General features: G+C 39.4%; 1 protein-coding gene across 2 annotated transcripts; it reads right to left on the bottom strand.

Moving 5' to 3' along the window:
* Positions 1-769: 769 nt before the first annotated feature.
* Positions 770-2502, bottom strand: LOC111864888 (zinc finger protein 449). 2 transcript variants are annotated; one of them, XM_023852480.2, is made up of 2 exons: positions 2413-2502; positions 770-1779 (listed from the first exon to the last, which is right to left on the bottom strand). In XM_023852480.2, exon 2 carries the CDS (start codon positions 1768-1770, stop codon positions 835-837), a length of 936 nt encoding a protein of 311 aa, XP_023708248.1. In that variant the 5' UTR covers positions 1771-1779; positions 2413-2502; the 3' UTR covers positions 770-834. The 2 variants fall into 2 exon arrangements, with proteins under 2 accessions (XP_023708248.1, XP_023708247.1); XM_023852479.2 differs by lacking the exon at positions 2413-2502 and adding an exon at positions 2012-2174.
* Between the last annotated feature and the right edge of the window lie 21535 nt (positions 2503-24037).

The following is a 24037-nucleotide window of genomic DNA, read 5'->3' as shown; positions in this document are numbered from 1 at the left end:
GAAGACCAGAAATTAAAATGTTTAAGGACAGACTACTTACAGTATTTGGTCCTAATTCGCTTAGTGGGGGGTGGAGTCCAACTGGGTCCACTCAGCACGGCAGCCACTGATTGGCCTATTGTAGCCTGCCCTGTGTGATTATGATGGAGAATTTGGTGGAATGAAGATTGGCAGGGGAAACCAAAGTACTCTGAGAAAACCCGCCCCAGCGCCACTTTGTCCATTACAAATCCCACTTGACCAGAGCTGGGATTGAACCCAGTCCGCAACGGAGGGAAGCCAGCAACTAATGGGATAACAAGGAATTTCATAAATTGCACTCTTTACCAAATATAGTTATGGTGATCAAATTTAGGACAGGCACTCAATCTTAACTGAATTTCAGATTTATTCTTAACATGAAAGCTTATGAATTTTCAAGATATGTGATGGTGGCATAACTGACTTGCAAATTCTTAATTTATTTTACTTTATTACCTAACCTTAATATAGTAAGGGAGCAGATTAAGACTTGAATATTCCTAAACTATGTTAAAGTGGTTCACACTACCAAAACAAAACTAGGAAGGAGAACTAAGGGATCATACACTGCTGTGGAATATAACATATTTGGGGACCCAAACTGTATTCTGCAGCCTTATTGCAAACACAGTTACATTAACAGAAATATCCAATATTACTAGCTATGTGCATCAGACAGTATTATGGTATCAATATAAACATGGGTTTATATACATCCATGTGAATATGTTGGATAAAAGCTCCAGAATTCATATAGACATTAGGCATTTTTAATACCACTGACTTTATGTACATCTCATCTGAACTAGCTTTTCAACTTATAACACAATTGTCTGAATACTTCCCTGCATGCACTTTAAGATGTATCACTAAACTGCTTGCTTGCCTGAAGGATTTATCACACATTTCACACTGATATGGTAGTTCCTTCACTTTTCTTCTGACTGCAGCCTGGAGATCTTGAGAATTAACGTTACATTTTGGCATATTATTAAAGTCTTCCTGCTTGATATTACTTTGTTTTGATAAACTGTCTTTTGTCTGGTGAGATGTAATGTTTGTTATGTTGTTAAGTAGGCCGTCCTTACGAAAATTCCTTCTGTCAACCCGATGGGACCAGAGCTTTGGCCGCTGTTGGCTGAAAGCATTTAACCGCCGTATATGTATGTTGGGATTGGACATCAGCCGCTTGTCTGTTGACTTAATTTCCTGTGAAGATGATACTTGTGCCTTAGACATCTGACTTACTTTACCACTAGCAACTTGAAGTAGGGCATTAAGTTTCTGTGTTTTTGCTATTGTTTTGGCTGGAGAATGACACCTTGCTGGAGTATGAAATTTCATGTACTTATTGCTTGTTACTGGCTCCAATTTAACTAAGCTTTGATGCTTCTTAACATATGTTTTTATGGTATTATCAGCAGCAATACTATCTTCTGAATTTTCATCACTTATTTCGCTATCATTTTCCCCAATTTCCTGCTTTAATATAATTGGATCTCCATCCCCATCTTCATCAAAGTTACGCAAGAATATTATTTCAACGGGTTCGTTGGGGTTGCATGCTTCAGAATTGTCATTACCATCCAAACAATTTGTGTTCTCACCAGAAGTTGCAATTTCACATTCCACTACACAGAAATCATCGTCCATAACAACGTAGTCGTCATTTTCAATCTTCTCAACATAAATTATTTCACCGTTTTCATTTTCTTGAACTTCAACGCATATAATTTCGCTGTTATCCATTTTAATATCCTGTGAAGTAAAATTACAACACATTAGGCTTACTAAAGACACATAATTACATCATGAAATTTAAAATTCTGTACTAAGAATAAAACAATACAGTATAATAATTACAGTGCCGATTATTACATTATCAATTTACGAAAGTTAGGTTAAGCGTTCTTCTTAACAACATACAAAACCGGTATTTGCAAACGCATTATTTACGTCTCTATCTCATGGATTATAAATGATAGCCTACCTAATGATCACTCAGCAAGTTATACAGTGTTTATTTCGTGCATTCGCCTAGTCAACTTCACTAGTTCCAGTAGCACCATATTTACTACAAACAACTCTGCTACAGATGTTTACTGCTCTATTTGATGTTGTTTTTTTTCCTCCGGAGCCTCAGGCAAATGAATATAGATAATCTGCGAAACCAGAGCCATCTGCATCTGTTAACTCGTCGCATTTTCCCAACAAAATGTATTTGAAAGAAAAGCGTTTAGATTTAAATACACGTATGGGGACACAACCACAAACGAAAGTCATTTCTGAATTTATCAACAGAATTACCGCCGTTCTAACAATAACCCACTCAGTCTTACACGCGATTTGGAATTCTACATTTACAGGTAGAAAAAAGTTCTAGAAAATTACCTTCGTGAGTCTATCTTTTTTCTTTTTTTCTGGGGCCGGATTAAATCTTCAGATTTTTCGAAATACTTCAGGCAGTGACCTTGTTTTACTGACGCTAAGTAGTCTCGTACTGAAAATGCAATTATATAACCTACGAAAGAAAGAAGAGACACTGGAGTTACAAATATTAACTCCTGTCTACTTGATTATCTTTTATGTGTCGTTTACTGATATGTGCAGCAGACTGTAAATAAATGTGACAAAACATGAAATAACTTCAACAAAAGTATAAGCAAGACAGGGGGAAAATATGACGAATAAATCGTGAAATTCTTAACTCTAGTTCGACGACACTTTGTGCATACATGCTGCATTAAACCTGTTGGGCGAATCCAAGTTGGTTCCCCGTCGATTTAATTTCAATGACTTGAAATATTCTGAGTATCTTCTTTAACATGAAACACCGAAGTGCAATAACATCAATATTCACTATGTACTCGTAGTTAAGCACTGACAAAACTTTACGTTTTTTAAATTTATGTTAATCTTATTATGATGACAATCATATTTAAGATTCATAAGGTTCATTATAAAGCTTCGATTAATTTGTTGTTTTTTTATATTAATGTTAATAGTCTTGTTGTGAACATGACTGACTATTAATATAAATTCATGTGGTCCAGTTAGTGAACCACTTTGTTGATGATTATGTTTGGAATCTATTGGTGAAATTGGAGAAATCGTACAATGGTAGTGCTGTGACCGGTGATTTCTTACATTTACGTTATTTTGGGAGCATGACGTGTAAAAGACTATGTACTAACAAGAGCTTTTATGTTTAATTTAGAAACTACAGTCCATACTCCATGGAAATTCTCAACATTGTAAGTCGGTTTTTCAGGGAATGATTTTTTTTTTTTTGGTTCTGGATATACTTTCATTACTATATTTATGCTCTGATTTGAAGAATTAATATTGCTTGGTTTATTAATATTCTTTTTTTTTGTGGTGAATATGCAGGTAGTTCACAAGAACGATGCCTGTAGGAATGAATTTACAAGCCTGCATTGTAATAATGTTTTTTATGTACTGGTCAGGGCCGGCCCGCGTATAGGCACCGCGGAACTGCAGCACCCCCAATTTCCACTTGATATTATCGATAACATTTATATAATGAGTCCTTTTTTCTTTAATTCTTTCTTTATACTTGTACAATACAATATATAATCCTTAAGCTTAATGTCAGTAGCCAAATCTTTGTATGGAACTGTGAGTTTCACAGTTCCAGCGGCGAGGTGTTCGTTGACTGTGCGCATGCGCACATAGGAAGCTACACGCGAGGCTGCAAGGAAGAGGGAGCACTGCAGGAACGACAGTGCCGACCGGTGCCGACCCTGGCGCGCTGGTGGAAGATGGTTTTTTTTTTTTACTCCGCGTGTGTTGTGCTTAACCGTTAAGTGCCGAAGTANGTAAAATTCGATGTACATACCTTTTTTGTTGTTACCTGCTTGATGTATATATAGGCTGAAATTATGCTACAGTATTCGATTTCACTACGAACGCACAGAAAACAGGTCGCACTCTGTATCTTAGCCACGGTGCAGCTGTCTGCTCATTCAAATAGAAGGGGCAATAAACTTTTACATCTCTAACGGAAGGTCTTAGCACTGAAGAAGGGACCCCTCTAGCTTTCTCTTGAATAGCCATGCTTTCATTCTTCTGTCCCTCAGTCAAAAGATTCGAAAATCCGAAGAGTGTAAGCAGTGCTAGCAGTAGACCAAATGATTTTATTGCTTCCATCTGTTTTATGACACCAGAGACTGCTAAAATTCGTCAAGTGTTACAAACAGAAATGAATTTATAATGCAGAACAACTCTGTGAAGAACTGGGAAACCATTTTTGCAGTACGCATCAAAATTAAAACAAAAAATTGAAAATAGAATATATCACTTTGTATTAAAAATTTCAAATCTTCCGTTATAATATGCGACACTATGTTCTTTGCTGATATAAACAAAGTTAATACCATCCATTCATCATAAAAATTGAGCAAGATACAGCATTTTGAACACAACGCTTAAAAAGTGATTAAGCGCCTCATAGGAACGGACATTTAAACGCAGAGTAGCAACGGGCATATAAATGCGCACCAGCAGCGGGCATTTAAATAAACTCCGGCCAGCTCAAGCTTACCACTATTTCGAAGTCCGGCGTTTAAACGATAAAAAATATGAGTTAATTGTAGAATTAGATTATTATCCTGTTTCCAGCTATTCTATTTGATTCATTTTTTTTTCGGTTCTTTTATTTAACAGAAAACTTTAACCATGGCCTTGCATCCCCGAGAAATAAGTTCTGTGGCTCTAAGTGAACTTCAACAGCTTAAGTTTTCACAACTGTCTCTCCATGAGAAAGTTGCAGTTGAGAAAGAGGTCGTTTAACACCTGATATTCTAATATCTCAGCCAGGCATAAGCAAGAACAAGAAATATAGTCGTAGCTTTAATTCTGAATGGTACAAACGGAAAAGTTGGCTTTGCGGCTGTGAAGTAAAAAATGCACTGTTTTGCTTCCCATGTTTGCTGTTTGGGGGTGATGTAACGTGGACAAAAGATGGTTTAAAAATATAAACAAAACGAAAGAAAAAATTGAAAAGCATGAAAAGTCAAAGAAACACGCTAATAATGTAGTTTCACTGTCACTTTTAGGAACCGTAAGTATTAAGGAGAAACTTAGTGAGGCATAGAGACTTTCAATCGATGAGTATAATATAAAGGTTAAAAAGAATTGATTTCATTTTTAAATTAATATATTAAGCTTGAACTGTAACAATTTAGGTTAAAGTAAGTAAAAAATGTTTGATTTTGTTCTTTTAGGATTTTATCAAATTTCTGAATAAATTTTCTTTTTATACATGTTTGTTTCCTTTTATACAATTTTAAAACAAAGGCTACAAATTTTCTGGAGCAGCACACCCACTAATTTTAGCTACGAGCCGCCACTGGTACTGGTCATTCTCCTGGGACTTTCTATTGGTATTTGAAGCCGGAACATGATGTTATACTTAATTAATACCCACCAAAATTCATTAATTCCGTTATGAAGCCTGGGAGAAGCGACTGTTATGCCCCAAATTTGAGATTGAAGAGGGTAGTTTATTACCCAAAAAGCTAGAGACTTGCGAAAAGAGTTTCGCAGCTATTGCCGTAAATTGTAAACACTAGGACTGGCAAGTAGGTTAAGAATGTAAAGACTCAGCAGGTCTATGTAATCACAAAGCCAGTAGCTTACCTCACTCGTAACCTGGATTCAATCGCAAGAGACTGCTGACACCGCAATAAGACGCAAGGGGGTCCGCCCACAACCACCCAGGAGAGCCAATGAGGAGGTTATTATGAGGATTGAGGGCACTGAGGGGGAGTCACCTACTCTCTGTCGTCAGTGCCGAATCAGCGAATTAAAACGATAAATTAGGGAACTTCGGGGACTTGAGAGGTTCTATCACACAATATTCGGTTGTCAGCCGGAGGCTCTCGGCAACATGGGTATGACCAGCGGAGGTAGAGAATCGGCATTTTGTACTTCACGTAAGTTTGTTTACGCATAATAAGCCATGCTGATAGATAATATTGTGGTTAATAGTATTGGTGATAACAGTGTTGTGAGCTATTTGAATGTGCAATTTCCAGTGTACCAGTGAGCCCTGAGGGTAGGATCCTAGAATGATGTAAGCGCTTAGGATGGGCGTTAGGCAAGAAGGTTTTACAGATATATGTTGGGTTATGGTTAGTATGTAGGTTAAAGATAGTAAACGGGAAGTTGATATATAAATGTAACTAAGGGTAGATTATGTAGAAGAGACCGTACGATAGATAGGGAATTAGATATCATGTGTAATCAAAAATGTACAGGGAAAATGTCTATGTTCTCGAGGGGGACTTGCATGTCCTCGTTAGCAAGTCCGATAGAGAGAGAGAGAGAGAGGCTCAAGGCCTCCACCCCTGAATGGGGAGAACTTGAAGAAACAGAAAGCGTGGTAAAGAATCTATGTAGTCAAGACGGAAGGACAGTCTTTGTAAAATGTAAATAATGTAAATCGTGTATATATATAATATTGTAAATAGACAGCTAGAATAGATAGGATAGGCTGTACCGGGAGTGTAATTCATGTCTAGAATCCACTTCCCCGCCGCCAATCCCGATAATCCTGACCGAGCGAGGGCCGAACTGACGCAGGAGCAGTGGCAGCCGAAGACGAAGATAAGAATAGACAGGGATAGGCTCCTGCCACACAGGCAGAGTATGGTAGCCTCGACAGGAACGCCCCTTTAAGATATAATGATGAAGTGTATTAATAAAGTATCAAGTCGCTACCTGTAAACTCCGGGAGGAGTGGTCAAGGAGCTATAACCATATGCCAGGGAGTGGTGCCCACAATTGAACGGGTATGTGATAGATGGGGCAGCTTTTACCCAGAAGGAAACCCCGAACTAGGAGAATCCTAGCTAAGGGTGAGCTAGGAGGATGGTGATAACTCCTTACAGAGCAANCGCCCCCCCCCTGCACCACGGCATTACAGTGGTGGCAGAGGCGGGATGACTCCACGCCCCCCCTGCACCACGGCGTTACAGCGACCGTGCTTCTTTAGATAGATTATATAATGGCACGTTGGTTATCCCATATGTTAGGGGTAAAGTTGTCCCATTGCTTAACTAATTAAACATTACGCCATAAAGACGTATGGGGGAGTGGATGTATAGATCCACGTTCTTCTTGACTTCGGCACTAGCTTGAGATGAGTGGTTAGCTTTATTCCCAAGCTGCTTCATACCCGGAAAGTATCTCCCGCTGCCCAGTGGATAGGAGGCTGTTTAGGCCCCAGAGCCGGGCTGGACGACGTGGAAAGAGAAAATCTTTGACCCCATCGGAACTTAAATTACGACCTCACTGTCGTCCTACCCCTAGCCAGCCTCTATACCGGCGGCTCTATCACCGCTCCTCATACGTTAGGGGATATCCGAAAAATTCAGACACATTATAAACTGCTTCAGTGTTAGAGCCATATTCAAAAATAAACGAAAACTTCTTGGGACACTGATGAAAACTGGACTTGTTAGAGGTGCCCAACACACGAAGCAATGCGTGTACGGTATTCCACGTGGCTGTGACAGTAAGGAGCAAAAATACGATTATGACGCAAAGTCTGCACGAAAAATCAAAATTAGCATGCATTTACGAAGGAAGTGAAAAATCATTTATCAGGTCAGTAAAGAGATCGAATAAAGCCTGGGGAACAGCGATTTAATTCTCGGCAATTGAAGGTATTATATTTTTTTCATTATGTTTAAGTTAGGTTAGGGGTTCCCCATATATAGGAATTATGTCTACCGTTAACAAAACAAATATTCAGTTTTATTTCGATCTTATTCACCGTTGTATGAAAGGGGCCACTTGCTTCTCTCTAGCGCCAAGATCTGTCTACAATGCTAGAGGCATTCCATATGCAATATATGTATATCCTGCCTTTAGGCAAAGGGAAATTTTGTTTCAATTGTTTAAATTGTATAGCGTCGAATAATACGAAGGTCTGCGCTGGCAAGGACCAGCAGCATATACAAAAGACAGACCCGTCCTCTCGTCCGAGATGGCGCTCAACAAAAGGAAGACCGTAACTGTCAAACAGTAATAAAAATCTGGTCGGAAGCCCCAGAAGGGTGCTTTATGCCAAGACATACAACCGATTAACCTTCGGTCGTAAAATGAGACTCAGAGACTCAAAAGTTGTCAGATAACAAGGGATTGAAAAAGACGCGTAAGGACGACACAGTGGCATAGTATAGTCAATTATGCCCTCAAATTTACCGGAATGGACTCGGGTAATCCTTAAATTAATAGATTCTCTCCGGGCCTTAAGTCGAACCTAGAACCCAAACACAAAGAAGGAGCTAACTGGTCAGCCGCACCATTCTGTAGGAACTTCATTTATACCCAGCTTTAACGACATGGACTTAGGGCTACTACTTCGAACACTATTAGAAATACAGAGATGAAAATATGCCGCTGTTATGGCAGGTTTGCCAATATTACATTGAAATTATATTATATAATACTGCATTAAATTTTTATGACACGTGACACTCCTCTGTTGTAAAACAATGGTTGGAGATGTTTAAAATATCACGAGAAGAACGAAACTTCAGTCTGAGAATTATCTTTCTTCAAGGGTTGCCAAATTTGAGTGATATGACATTTTGAGTTCTGATTTTAACCTCTAGGATACGGCATTTGATCCCACAGTATAGCAGCTGCTGGCCTGAACTTTTAAATGCCTATAAAATTTCTGAAATGCAGTGTTTGAGGAAATGAATTGTACACGTATTTATTGCATATTTAAAACCATTGCACCGCGACCTATAGTGATCTATTGACTAACTAACTTCATGGAGCTGAGCCCTTCTTGAGAAGTCGCCAAACGTGCAGCTACTCAAGATCTTCCCAACATTTTGTGGAACCCAAGGATTCATCACCGTGTTCACAAGAGCCCTCCACAGGTTCCTATGTTGAGCCAGATTAATCCAATCCATTCCACCATATTCTGTCTCTTTAAGATCGATTTTAATATTATTCACCTACCTACGTCTTGGTGTTTCTAGTGGACTTTTTATTATTGGCTTTTCCACCAATATCATATATACATTCAGCTTCTTCCCCATTCGTGCTACATGCCCTGCTCACCTCATCCACCTTGACTTGATCATTCTAATTATACTTGGCGAAGAGTACAAATTATGAAGCTCCTCATTATGCAGTTTTCTTCAACCTCCCGTCACATTTCTTTCGCCAAAATATTCTCCTCAGAATCCTGTTCTCAAATACCCTCAGTGTACGATCGTCCCTTAATGTCAGAGACCAAGTTTTACACCCATACAGAGCCACAGGCAAAATTATGGTTTTATGTATTCTCAAGGGGAGGATTATGTAAAAATAAAAAATACAAGGGTCACATGTTTCGGGATAGAACTTTATAAATCACATGTCATGTCCGGGCACACTTATAATATGGACATCTATTTAGGGTACGAGAGGTCACATGTAACCGCAGATGTGACAGCAACACAACCAACTTGAACACTCGACAGAAAATGCAGAGCGACGGAGATGTAAGCTATAATGGAAAATTCGCTTTTGTTGCTTGACTTATTTAAAGATCTGACAAAAAATAAAGAAATTCAGCTGTTGTAGGGCAGTCAGACCTAAGAAGTAGGAATATGTCAGAGCTCTACTAGCCGCCTGCATCTTGTTGGTACCTCATTTGCTCACTTGACCTACTCGTAGACCCTGACGATGGAGGAAGTCTGTTTCTCCGGAACATCAGTGAGCATCTACTAAGCTACACGGTGTTACATATGAGAAGGTGTTACTTTTCATATGCTGTTAGCTCCCTCAATTTTTCAGGTTTCAACTTGATTAACATATCAGCCCCGATGATAGAGACAGTGCATTCCTCCGAAACGTCAGTGGATATCTACAACAATACGCGGTGTTACAGCTTCATATCCTAGGAGAAAGTACCCTATACCCCTTTTTTTTTTACATTTTTTTTCAGCAGGAACATCCAGAGTAATCCCAAACAACCTAGCTAATGGTCTAATTGGCCAAGATCAAGTATCATTTAAGGACCAGCATATAGTCAACCAGTTTCATACAGATTAACTTAATTAGCTCATAAAAGTCCGCTTTTCTTTCTCAATGCTTACGTAATTTTATTGTTTCATTACTGAATAATATACGTTTTTTTTTATTGCTAGTGGTGTGGGACTAAGTCCCTTGTACTGCGGCCACTTCTGGCCTATTGTATCTGTCCCGGGTGATTATGATGATGGAGCAATTGGTGGAATGAAGATTGGCAGGGGAAACCGAAGTACTCGGAGAAAACCTGCCCCAGCTCCACTTTGTCCACCACAAATCCCATTTGACAAGACTCGGGGTCGATCCCGGGCCGCCGCGGTGGGAAGCCAGCGTCTATACGCTTGAGCTATGGCGCGGCCTAATATCCGGCTTACCTGTTATTTCTATAATGTGTAATTGCACGTAATTCTCTCAAGTTTTCCTAACCGGTCGGTAGATGGCTCATCAGAAATGTTGTAACCCTCACAGAAGAGATAAGCGTAGTTTAGTTTTTATCTGTTGACACGAATACTTTCAAAAGGGAATTTCGTTGTATGTTTGCAGCATTGTAGGTTACCCCACCTGTATCTAATACCATGACGTAATTGCTACTTAAAATAGAAAGAAACTAATGCGCATGCGCAAAAGTACTTTTTCTATTCAACGGTATAACTTCTGCTTTATCACCAAAATTTTGCAGTTGTACACGTTGCAGGTTTTTGGTCGCATCGAGGAGGATAAGGTTAGTAGTTGCGGTAGTTGCTTAGAAAGGCTGTGTAAATAGTGGCTGGATAAGTAATTTTAGACAGAAAGAATGGCATAAATCGACATATTAATCCGTTCATGTTTCTTATTGACGATTTTAAGCTTACACACGCAGAATGAAACTAAAGGGGTCACGAAACAAATGCTGATGCTTTCGTCTCAGAATTTTCTGCAATTTACATCCATTTTATATAAGTTTAGAATTAAAAAATATAATTATAATTTAGAGTGATATTAACTATACTGTGCGAGTTTAATCTTCATCACGAAAGGCATTTAAACAATTTGAGAAAAACGTAGATTTTTATGCAATCGCACAACGCGTTAATTCCGTTGTGTATAACAAAGAATTGAAGTGAATATATCAGTTCAATCAGAGTACAGGTTTAGTTCGTCGGGTGGCTACGTACATACATAATAACTAATAGGGCATATTGCTGATTATGAAAACAAAATAGAGCCATTTTGGTCGTGCAGTTAAACGTTGATTACGTATTCAGCAATATTGCGCAAAATATTGATTACATATGTAGACACCAGAGGGTCGTCAGCCACGGCTTAAACGAGCAAGGTAAAGGTATCCCTGTAGCAGGCTGCGAATTCTCATAGGGTTGTGAGATACCGAGACCCCCACACTTTCTCTAGACAGTCGGCTCACAGATGGCAGTAACGTTCTTAATCTTACACGCCAGCTACCCTTTACGCCAAGGAAGATTGTAATTCCTGTACTCGTTTCTGTTCGAGGCTGGGTGGGCAGGGTCTACCCCAGGACCATAGTGTACGATTAGGTAAAATGAAAAATGCACCTCATCGAGACTCGAACCCGCGACCTTCCGCCTCGTAGCATCGCACCACACCCAAGTACGCTACCGCTCTAACCCCGAATGAAATATGTAGTGTTTAATATACATAATAAACTGATTGATATATTGTTATATACAATGCAATCGCATATTTTATATGACGTGTTTTGTGATGGCATAAAAACCCCTGATCTATATGAACAACAGGACACAAAGCGTAAAACTCTAATAAGTTGTCCAAGAGCATACAATGAGGGTAGTACAAGTTAATGAAACTTCTCATTATACAGTTTACTCCAACCTCCGATTGTATTTTAATATTGTGCATCCTGTTGTGTGTTGTAAATAAGATATATATATATATATATATTTGTGTGTGTAGATGGTACATTCCATACTTTATATATCTTATTTCCTATTGTATCACCCCTATTGGGTCCAAATATTTTTTCAGCACTCTGTTATATAAGCGCCTCAGTGTATGTACTTCCCTTAAGGTCAGAGACTGAATTTCATGCCCATACAGAACCACAAGCAAAATTCAAATTTTATATGTTATAATTTTTACAGTTTTAGACAGCTGAGAGGGCTGAAGGTTCTGATCTGAATGGTAGCATGCGTTATGCAAATTCAATCAGCTTTTAATGTACTCGTGAAAAAATATTGATATGTCGTTTCCAAATATTTGAAATTTGCCACATTTTCAGAGTATATGGTAGCTATGTTTTTATTATGATTTTGCCCAGCAATCTTGTGATTAGCCACGAACATGTACTTAGTTTTCTCTGGGTTTACTTGTAGGCCAACCTTCTTACTGGTGTCAGGTACAGAGTCTAGGTTTTTATTGATGGTACTCGTATTTATGTAATATCCCACTATATTTACATCAGCATAGACTAGTAGCTGGTGTGTCCCATTTAATTTCAGTCCCATCTATTTTCCAGGACCTTCCTAATAGTATATGATGAAGCAAGGTTGAAAAGTAACGACGATAACCCATTTCCTTGTTTTAGACCATTTTGAATAGGATAAGTATCAGATAAAGTTTTACTTATACAGACTTTAGTGTACGTTTCATTTGAACCTAACTAGTTCCATAGATACCAAAGACTAAATAAGAGCACTGTACAATACTTCTTAACGCAGTCTATGAATATCTAATATACTGTTTCATTGTGCCCCCACTGTTTCTCCACTATCTACCGAATGCAAAAAGCAGATTAGTAGTTAAACTATGATACCAAACCCAATCTGATGATCCCAGATAATTTCTTCTTCTTATTGGCTAAACCTTGAGATAAGGATATTGGGTAAAAATTTATATGAAGATAAAAGTGATATGCCTCAGTTTAATTGCCCTTCTTGTGAACTGGTACAATAATAGACTCCTCCTACTGATCACGCAAGTCTTCCTTATTCCAAGGCGAATTAATGGCTGATCACACTGGCTCTGAGGTCTGAGGCATGAACCATCTTGGCTCGCGTGATCACTGGGTTTGTGGGTTCAAATAACGAAAATAATATGTCTGTATTGTGTGCGTTAATTCTGTGTGTAGGTAGAGGTCTTGCAACGGACTGATCCCCCATGCAAGGAGTCTTACCAACTGTGTATAGGATCAAGAAACTGGTAAAAGTAGCCAAGGCCCAGCAAAAGGGCTGTAGAGCCATAATAATAATAATAATAAGAGCAGAATTATGAGTTTATGGATCTCAGGAGGATTCCAGTTTGGGGGCGGGGGGTGATGTCACACATGCACACACACAGAGTAAGGTGATACCATAAGCCTACTTTTATTTTTTCAAAATAAGGAACATATGCTAGAAAAAGAAACTGACAATTTTACTTGTTGTGAAGAAGCTGAAGAACTTTCAGTAAACAAGATGAAAATATTCGCACCTCAAAGCTAATATCACATTTGACAGATTTTGAAGATTATTATAGCATTGAACAATTCGCTGAAGTAGCTAATCCCTTTTACCAGCACATTTCTGTTGTATTTAGGAAATTTAAGTAACAACTTCAGATTACTGCAAAAAATTCATGCATCCCAGAAGTACAAAAATCTACCCAAGGAAAGGAACCTAGTCCTTCAGCATCAGCTGCAAATGTATGGCTGCTGAGTGCCATGTAAAAACATACAAGAAGTTCTTGGGAAGAACTAATGGCATACTTTCCTTTCATGACATATTGAGTATCTGATATGACACTGACTGTGTAGAAAATGTACCATCAAACACATCTCCTATTGTTGACATGTGTATTCGTTGCTATGGAAACGTGTTTACCGAGCCATTACCTAGCAATGACCGTCTCTTCCGGCACCACTATTCACGCTTTCAGGTGTTATGTCACATTGCATTTAAAGGTTGTTAATGGGGAGCACAGACAGACAGCAGGGTGATCTCATAAGCCTCCTTGTATTTTTGCAAAATAAGGAAAATTGTCTAATAAAAATATTAGATACCACTTCTCATAATATTATATTGCAGCATCCTGCTGTACTAAGGCTGCGCCATAGCTCAAGCGGTTAGTCACTGGCTTCTCACCGCGGCGGCCCCGGTTCGATCCCGGGTCTGGTCAAGTGGGATTTGTGGTGGACAAAGTGGCGCTGGGGTGGATTTTATCCAAGTACTTCAGTTTCCCCTGCCAATCTTCATGCCACCAATTTCTCCACAATCACTCACCTGTCATCTAGGGCTGGTACAATAGGCCACAAGTGGACACAGTACAAGGGACTTAGTCCCACCACACTAGCAATAACAAATAATAATAAATATTGCTGTACTTCATTTAGTATCAAATGTTTTTGCAGTCTCACATGCAGCACGTCATTGAATCAAACTTGCTGAAAGTTATTCGCTTTAAAAGTTTTACATGTGATATAGATTCTAACTTACTAAAAGTTATTCACTACATTTTTTACCTATAAGGTCATCATCAGGTGTTTTAAAATTATAAATTATAAATGAGGAAACTACTGTGCTTCCAGATAGTGTCACATAAATACTATAAAAAAAAAAGAACCAATCCAGCTCGCAAACATTAGCAAGAGGGATGCGAAGCATAGCACAACAGGCAGAACAACCTGCAAGTTTGAGTAAGACCATAACAAGTAACCAAAGCTATCCTAACACACATACAAAATTCTGTTAGAAAATATTTACACAAGTTGGAAATATACATGTGTATAGAAGGGATCGCATTGTAATGACCAAATACCATGATACAGAAGCACAACAGTTTCCTCATTTATAATTTCTAATTTTAAAACACACGATGATGACCTTATAAGTGCCCTCCTCACTCGATAGTCTACTTCCTCTTACTTACTTACCTACTTACTTACTTACTTACTTGCAGAGCTGAGCCCTTCTTGAGGAGAAGCCAAATCTGCAACTACTCAAGAATTTCCCAGAATTTTATGGAACCCGAAGGTTCATTACATTGTTCATAAGAACCAAGACGAACCATTGGTCCCTATCGTGAGCCAGATCAATCCAACCCATACCATCCCATCCTATCTCTCTAAGATCCATTTTAATATTGGCCACCCACCTACGCCTTGGTCTTCCCAGTGGTCTCTTTCCTTCTGGCTTTCCAACCAATATCCTATATGCATTCCTCTTCTTCATTCGTGCTACATGCCATGCCCACCTCATCCTCCTTGAAGTCTACTTCCATTATTTTGAAAGAGGCCTATGAGATAACCTTTTCTGTCTCTGTATTCCTCTCCTTTCCAATTTTTGTTAGGAGGCTTGTGAGATCACGTTGCTGTCTGTGTACGCCCTCTACTTTTTCGTTTTCTCGACGGTTCGATTCGCATCAAAAGAAAGTAGCCGATCATAACTTCCCATAAATTCTTGTTTAATCTGGTCATAGTAATGTATACAAAACTTACGACTCAGTCCCAGTGTAACATTTCTACGTGCCTCGTAACTTTCTTGCGTAGTACATAGACATTCCTGTGAACATTAAACTCATCAATAATATTGCTCTGAAGTAGTACGACATGAATCGTTATGTAACGGATTCTGCCCCCCGAAACATCAGAAAGGAAACTAATGTTGCTATTTTTATCCTAATATTTACGCCTCATGTAACGACCATGTCACCTATGTATCTGGGACTGTATATCCAGTTAATACAGGGAGATCGAAAAGTCGATCTAGTCCTTCGTTACTCGCAGAGAAGCTTCATACAGACAGTTCTTGTGTATACCGTTGTAAAAGCTTTGCATTGTCGTAGATCGCAGCGATAATGAGACAGTCATCCCATGTACATGAGTAGATAAACTCCGGAAAGAATGTGACAACATTTATAACTTTCATCATTGTTGAAATTTCATTAATTGCAGATAGATAAACACTTCAAAATTCGTGTCTCGGAATTCTCAAACTAGATTCGTCATAACGATCATAAACAGTAGGACGAGCGTTTATTGTTTATTGCCGGAAAGGCGCACTGTTGTGTGCCTAGGTCAGATTTGAGGTTTTTATTGCGGTGAGAATTTAGACTATGGTTTTCTTGGTTGTGATTCAGTATAGTTCCACAGGTACGAAGCAACACAATGTCAGAAAATCACAATATAAGATACAGTGATTGATTTCATTGGCATTATCACCCTAGTTTTCATTTAAAACGACGTTTCGGAGACGGCTCCGACTCTGTCTTGGTGTAAACAGCTTGCTCTCTTGGGCCCAATCGACAGAGTATGCTTTTTACCTGAAGATGGAGTCAGAGTCCCGTCTCCGAAACAGTAGGTCGACGTGTAATGTCCAGATAAGTAGTCATTGTGTTAGTATTCTGTCAAGCTTTAGTGACTAGACACACGATATGGAGTGAATACTTAATTTATTGAACGCTTATTACTCTTAATTACAAATAGTTAAGAAAGTCCGGCGCACAATTACCGTGGCCCCTTTGGATGCTTTAGTCTCTTATTGGCCTTTCTTTTATCGTGTCCTTCATCCTTCCCTAGGCGGCGCCTGTGACAGTGTCCATCTTGGCCAGCACTCTCTACTGCTTTCACATCATCTTTGGTATCTTTCATCTCTTCTTGGCCGACCTTCATCAAAGTATGTTCTATATTCGTCTCTTACTTGTCCACCTGTCTTTCCTCTTCCATATTGCCGCCCTTCGACAAAGCCAGCATCCCAATCTGTTCTAATAATACGGTCATGGAGCCTTGTGCCGTTGATATACCGCATTGCATTTTCTGCATCTGATCGGCTGTGGTACTCAACAAAGCAAAATCCACATGGGGTCTTTTCGATTTTATCCAATCCCATAATTACGTTTTTAAAATCTCCACATTTTGAAAACAGTTCGTATATTTGTTCTTCTGTGGTATAGAAGGAAAGGTTGCCAACATACAGAGTAGAGGACGTTCGAAGAAGTCTTTGTAGTTCTCCAGCGGAACCTTTAAAACGTCTGTCTCGATATGAACTTAATTCGACGGAGGGAGAAGCGAATGTAGGCATTTCTATTCCAATTTAACAAACTTCCTGTATCGCACAAATAATTATAACACTTCCACCGTTCTGCACACTCCGAAAATAACTAAAGGGCGCTCCAAGTGTTCCCGGTCTGCTGTGTCTTCACGTACTCCTTGCTTGGCTTAGAAACTTTGGTCTTAATATAACTTCGGCACGGACCACAGAAAACATCGCCTCCAGCATTCCCCCCTATTGCTGTTGCGTGCATGTTCGTTGGTGCGGTAACGTGTTTACCGGTCATAGCCTAGCAACGAACTTCCCGTCTGGTTCTACTATACCGCCTTTGAAGCGTCATGTCACAATAACTTTCGCAAATTTTGTACCTGTTCACAACTTGAAGTATCGTGTACCAGTTTATCATGTTTTCACATAGTGCCTTTCAGTATTCTCCAATTAAAATACTTCAGGAGTGCACAGGGCGAATGAAACACCACAACCATTTATGGAAGTAGTTTTGCCCCGTAACCAGGAGGTTCCACAATATTTAGTGTGAAAGAGTTTGTACAAGTGGTGTCCGTCAGATAAAACTGCCTACATCTGTTGTGAAAGTGTTGCAAAGTTTCTTTGCTGCAGTGCGTTGTTAATGCATGCAAAAGTGGAAATCAGGTCTGAATTGAACATTCAAAATCGTAGTACACATAACCGTTCTAGGTTATGCGGAAATTTGTAGCTATGCACAATATTTCACAAGCGAACACGCCTCAGTTCTCACCCGGTTTTGTTCCCTATGTTTTCTAGCCTACTTTTATCGTTTTGACAAAATAAAAGTAGGCGTATGAGATCACTGTGATGTCCGTGTGCCTGTATATGTAGCTCCCTAATAGCATTTGAATGCCTGAACAAATCTTTGTGAAACTTGAAGCGACTCGAAATGTACGTCATACCATCTTAAGGCAATAGCAACGGCATATTTCATAAATCATTCCCGTCAGTAATACCAACACAACAGCCTCCTAAACTGTTGTTTTATTGCCATCAATACGCGTACGTACTAAGTTTTCTTTCTACTTGTAACTGATACTCAAGATCACATTGAAAGAAAGTAGGCGATTAGTTCTTCCCGGAACATTTTGTTTTATATTTCATAAACTGAACCAAACAAACATGTTCCAACAGCAGCAGCAGTGAATCCAAAAATTGAGTTTGAGAACCTCTTCGAGCGGGTGGAACAAGTGTGTTCATATCGGATGGGATAGGTCCAGTCTTACTACTTTTAGATAAGGCGTCGTATTTCTGAGCTGGCTGAATATATGTCAATGAAACCTGAGTTTCTATAACACAGTTTTCTGTGTGAAAAATATTAAGGAATTTTGGCTTAAAGTGTGGATGCAAACGGCGAAATAATTTTTTTTTATGGAAGGATGGAATATTGTGGTGAATGTTTATTTTCCAGGCCCTTAAGAGCCTTAAGAGGCAGTTTATAGTCAACTGGGCTGTGCGCACCAAGACAGATAGGTGTGTACGGGTGTGTATACTTTCTCCGGCGTTAAGAATGGGTTCGTTCGTTTGTACTCGCGATAAGACGTTGCGTTTGACTTTGTTGATGTTGCGAAAATAAAATTAACCGGAAGTTGAATCGTAGATATCATGAACATGGCCAACGATAGCGTGAATTCTGTAACCGCAGGCAACTCAAATTTGGTGGGAGCGCTATAAAGTGAGGACAGTTTACGGTATATCGTGTTACGAAAGTCTGCATCGGGAAAGAAAGTTTCAGGCATGGCAATCTCCTCTTGATGTCTGCTTCTAGAATAAACCTGACACTTTCTTGGAAAATAGGCCATATCGGAACCCATCTACCCATATATAAAGCCAATCTTTATATATAATTTGTAAGGGATTATAAGTAAATAGTTTAACTATATTTCTATCTGACTTGTGTTGTGGGAAGCCTACCAAATACTCGTATTAGGGGACGTTTTGCCTTTATTTTATGAGAGGGATGAAGTATAACACAACTCGTGCTCCTACCATCTAGTGGTTAGAATGAATAATATTATGAACAGATACTTGTACATGCCATCAGGATATGAGAGTAGGAAGGCATTATACACTTAAATCTTTGAAATACAATTGGGAATAAAGAGTTAATCGTGTCATGTTATATATGGTTCTGTTTGTGTGAAAACATTTTTCAAGCTTCTGTTTTTGTATAAGAGCATGAATTTTGGGCTCAAAACATGGAAGTTGAGTTCTCAGAATTTTGCTTCTATTTATCTGATTCCAAACCTTCTCTAACAATTCTGAGGATACCAAAACTCTAAAACCCCTGACGCAACTATTGCATTATAGTACTTCCTGCTGCCTATATAGTTGACCCTGAGTTTAAATATTTATTCAGAGACTAGCTATTTTGAAGTGCTTCATGGTGTTACATAACATATTTAAACAAATGTTGAGTGGTATTTACAGAAACGGCTTGTAACCACTTTCTGCAATATTACAATGAGATTCTTATCCATGACACTTAGGTGCCTTTTTTGTTGTTGTAATTATTGAAACTGTGGCAGTAGTTTGAATTGTGCAGGTTCTTTTGAAATTATTGCAACACTGACAGTAGTTTGAAGAGTGAAATTCTGTTCCAAATCACATCAATTATTTCCACGTTATGAAAGAGACACTTTTCCTACTGCATATTTACATATCACAGGGTAATAATCTTAAGGGTAAAATAGTGTATACCAGTTAATTGAGTTGTGAACTGTAATGCGCATCATAAGGACATGGTCAGTTAGAAGTAAATTGAAGTACTGATGACCAATTTTAATGTAATTTCTCAACATTCCCTTCTAATGAGTGAATGAAACCTAGAATATCATTCAGATCAGGCATTGGTGTGGTCAAGACTCAAACCAGGTATCTCATAAATACAATTCTGAAGTGAAGTGAAGTAAAGTAAAGTAAAGGTATCCCAGTAACAGGCTGTGGAGGCACAGGGCTGTGAGAGGTTGAGGCTCCCACAATTTATAGACAATCAGCCCACAGAGGTGAGGTTGTCAGCCTTACCCGCCGTCCACCCTTTAGCCCCAGGAATATTCCTGGTACTTATTTCTGTTGGAGGCTGAGTCGACTCTAGGGCCATAGTTCAGCTGGAAGGATTAGAGAAATTGAAAATATCCGCCACAACAGGATTTGCTCCGACAACCTTCTGGTTTGTAGCGTAGTGCCTGAACCAACTATGCTATTGCATGAGGGCCAGTCAGCTTGGAAATAACATGACCATTTATTGTACATTAATGTGCATCTTCTTGTGACAGTTTTCATATAAAAAATTCAATGACAACCACGATGAAACATGAGATTAATGTTAATAGATGTGTTTCATTGAATGCAGAACAAAATCATGACACAAAGAAAGGTAATGTTTTGAAAATGTGGCACAGTTCAGATATTTGGGAACAACGATAACAAATCAAAACCTGATTCAAGAGGAAATTAAGAGGAGATTAAACTCAAGTAATGCTTGCTATCATTCAGTCCTGAACCTTTTGTTGTCTCATCTGCTGTCCAAAAACATAAAAATTAGAATATACAAAACTATAATTTTGCCAGTGGCTCTGCATGAATGTGAAATTTGGTCTCTGACATTAAGGGAGGAACACAGACTGAGGGTGTTTGAAAACAGGGTGTTGAGGAGAATATTTGGACCGAAGAGAGATGAAGTGACAGGAGGCTGGAGAAAACTGCATAATGAGGAGCTTCATAACTTGTACTCTTCTCCAAGTATAATTAGAATGATCAAGTCAAGGAGGATGAGGTGGGCAGGGCATGTAGCATGAACGGGGGAGAAAAGGAATGCATATAGGATATTGGTGGAAAGTCAAAAGGAAAGAGACCACTGGGAATACCAAGACATAGGTGGGTGGACAGTATTAAGATGGGTCTAAGAGAGAGGATGGGATGTTATGGATTGGATTGATCTGACCGAGGACAGGGACCAGTGGAAGGCTCTTGTGAAGACGGTAATGAATCTTCGGGTTCCATAAAATGCTGGGAAGTTCTTGAGTAGCTGCACAATTGGCGGCTTCTCAAGAAGGGCTCAGCTGCATGAATGAGAGAGTGAGATGTGTGTTTCATTTCTAATTTCCAAATAATTTTCTTGTATGAATAGCAATAGATATTGGGTTTAATCCTTCGCAGGCTGCATGTTTCATATTTACCATGTAATTTTTAGGTTCCATTTTAGACTGAATCTGTATTGTTAGATAAGTCATATTTATATCTTTTGTCATAGGATAATTATCACCATGGCGAGCTCTTACACAGAGAGTGAAGATTCTAAGGAGAGTGAGACTGACTCTGAAGTGGAAGATGGCACCCACATTCTTTTGGAGCCACAGAAGCATGACATCTTGAAGAAGGAGTTGGAAGAAGAGGACAAGGTAAGTTTTTGTGGCATCACATTTTTTGAGGAAATACTATATTACATTGTGGAATTTAATATGTACATTTGTTTCAACCTTCGGCATTTGATCTGAATGATATTCCTCTTGTTTCTCAGACACTGACAGGTCAAATATATAAATACCCCAGGTTGGGCCTCAATTATTTTATGTCCAGGTACACCTCCTTGTGAAATGCCAGTTTCCTTTATTAGTCTCACAGGACAGAAGCATATAACCAGAGAAAATATATTCCTTTAAAATTGATAAATTAATTATCTGTGAAAGGAAAGGAGACATTTGATTAGGTTGCCATTATTTATAAGACTGTACACCGTCACTAAAATAAGTTTGCATACAGTTTATTTGGGAAGCATAATGAGTGATGCTTGAACATGTAACACACATGTGGAACAAATTTAATTTAATTGTATTAGATGGCATAAAAAAGTTCTTTCAAGTAAGCTATTCTTGGTAGTAACCAAGGGTAGACTTGACATGTTGAACAATATACACACACACACTCGTACTTGCTTTTATTCTTAAAACTTTCAAGCTTGATATTGTCACGTGTTTGAGTGACGATACATAGATGGAGTTTGGGCTGGTAAGTGGATTTAGTGAACCCTTACAGATTGTTACTACAACTAACTCCTTGTGTATAATGGCCGCACCATAGCTCAAGTGGTCAGTCGCTGGCTTTCCTCCATGGTGGCCCGGGTCTGGTCAAGTGGGATTTGTGGTGGACAAAGTGGCACTGGGGCAGGTTTTCTCTGAGTACTTCGGTTTCCCTGCCAATCATCATTCCAACAGTTGCTCCACAATCACCCTCACCTATCATCTGGGGCTGGTACAACAGGCCAGAAGTGGCTGCAGTGCAAGGGACTTAGTCCCACCCCACTAGCAATAAAAAAACTCCTTGTATAGCAGTATCACTAATTCATGCACTCTGTACCTCACTACAGCATGTAATAGACCTTTGTCTGTTGCGTCTTCTCCAGTCATTGCCTTGTAACAGATCTCACCAGTGTCCTCTGCTTCCTTGCTCACATTCCTACTGACTGGAAACTGTCTCGCAACTAACTAAACTCTAGACTTGTCCTTATAACATCTTGGCACGGACTTCATAGAATACACTTCTCCCAACAACTCTTCTAATTGTTGTGTCAGGCAGCTGTCTCATGGATCGTGTAGAGAACACTGGTTCCCAGTTAGTCCACTAGNGTGGTACGCGGGTTCAAATACTCGGCGGAGGTCGTCGAATTTTTAAGGGCGGAAAAATTCAGGGAACAACTCCTCCGGGAGGGACTTTAAGCCGTGGGTCCCGTGTCGTAGCTTTACGGCACGTAAAAGAACCTCATATCTCCAAAGGAGATCACTGAGCCAAATTGAAGGACGTTTGCCGCCCAACAGCAGTCTCTAAGGCCTCTGATAGATGGGGGAACCATTATAGATACCGCCAAGCCAGTTAAGAACTCGCTGGCTCGGTCTGGACTGATGGTACGCACCATTATCGGTAGGGTATAGAAACTGGTAGAATATCATAGAGGGAAGAACAATGGACCAATACTGGTCTAAGTGCATGGGGAAACGCACCCTCTCCAATAACTAACTAACTAACTAACTAGTCCACTAGTGCGTATTTGGAATCTGTTGCCTAGCAACAGAGTTATTATGTAGTCTACGTTCTACAGTATCATGTAAGACCTGCAATGGAGATTTCTGCAGTGGGTTTTCTTAGTTGCTGCTGCATAGAATCTGAGGTGATGTTTACAGTTGCATCCAGCATACTCTACTCTGATCTTCATGCAAGAAGAAATATGGTGTCCAGGATTTCCAAGAATATACAGTTCTCATCCATGCGACCCATCATCACAATTGTCGTCTACCACAGCACCACAATCATGATTATCATCATCAAAATATATGCGGCCTCCGTAGTCTAGGGGTAACGTTCCCACCTCATGACTCGTAGTACGCGGGTTCAAATATGCGGCGGAGGTCGTCGAATTTTTAAGGGCGGAAAAATTTAGGGAACAAGTCCTCCGGGAGGGACTTCAAGCCGTGGGTCCCATGTCGTAGATTTACTGCGCATAAAAGATCCTCATGTCTCTGGGAGACCTCTGAGCAAAATTAGGCAACAATTTCCCACCCAAGTAGTTTCCAATGCCTCTGGTAGATGGGGGGAAATATCAGGTACCGAAGGCCAACCTCGTTGGCTGAATGGGGCTGATAGCACACACCAGTACCGGTAGGGTATGGCGACAGTAGAAACTAAAGGGGGACGCACAGTGGACCAATAACTGGTCTAAGTGCATGGGGAAACCCACCCCCTCAAATAATAATAATAATTCAATTCAATTCTTTATTATTAATGTGCCGAGTCAACAGCCGCAAGGCCAATTACAGACACAGCACAGTGCAGATGAATGAATTACATTATAGACAAACTTATTAAAAGTCAAATACAAATTACAGGTAAGTACTTGGAAGAAATAATAATGAATAAAAGTAAAAGTAAACAAACAAATA

This window comes from Cryptotermes secundus, unplaced genomic scaffold (genome assembly GCF_002891405.2).
Source record: "Cryptotermes secundus unplaced genomic scaffold, Csec_1.0 scaffold2002, whole genome shotgun sequence".
NCBI lineage: Eukaryota > Metazoa > Arthropoda > Insecta > Blattodea > Kalotermitidae > Cryptotermes > Cryptotermes secundus.
The sequence above is the reverse complement of the archived record's forward strand: the minus strand, read 5'-3'. Positions and strand labels throughout refer to the sequence as shown.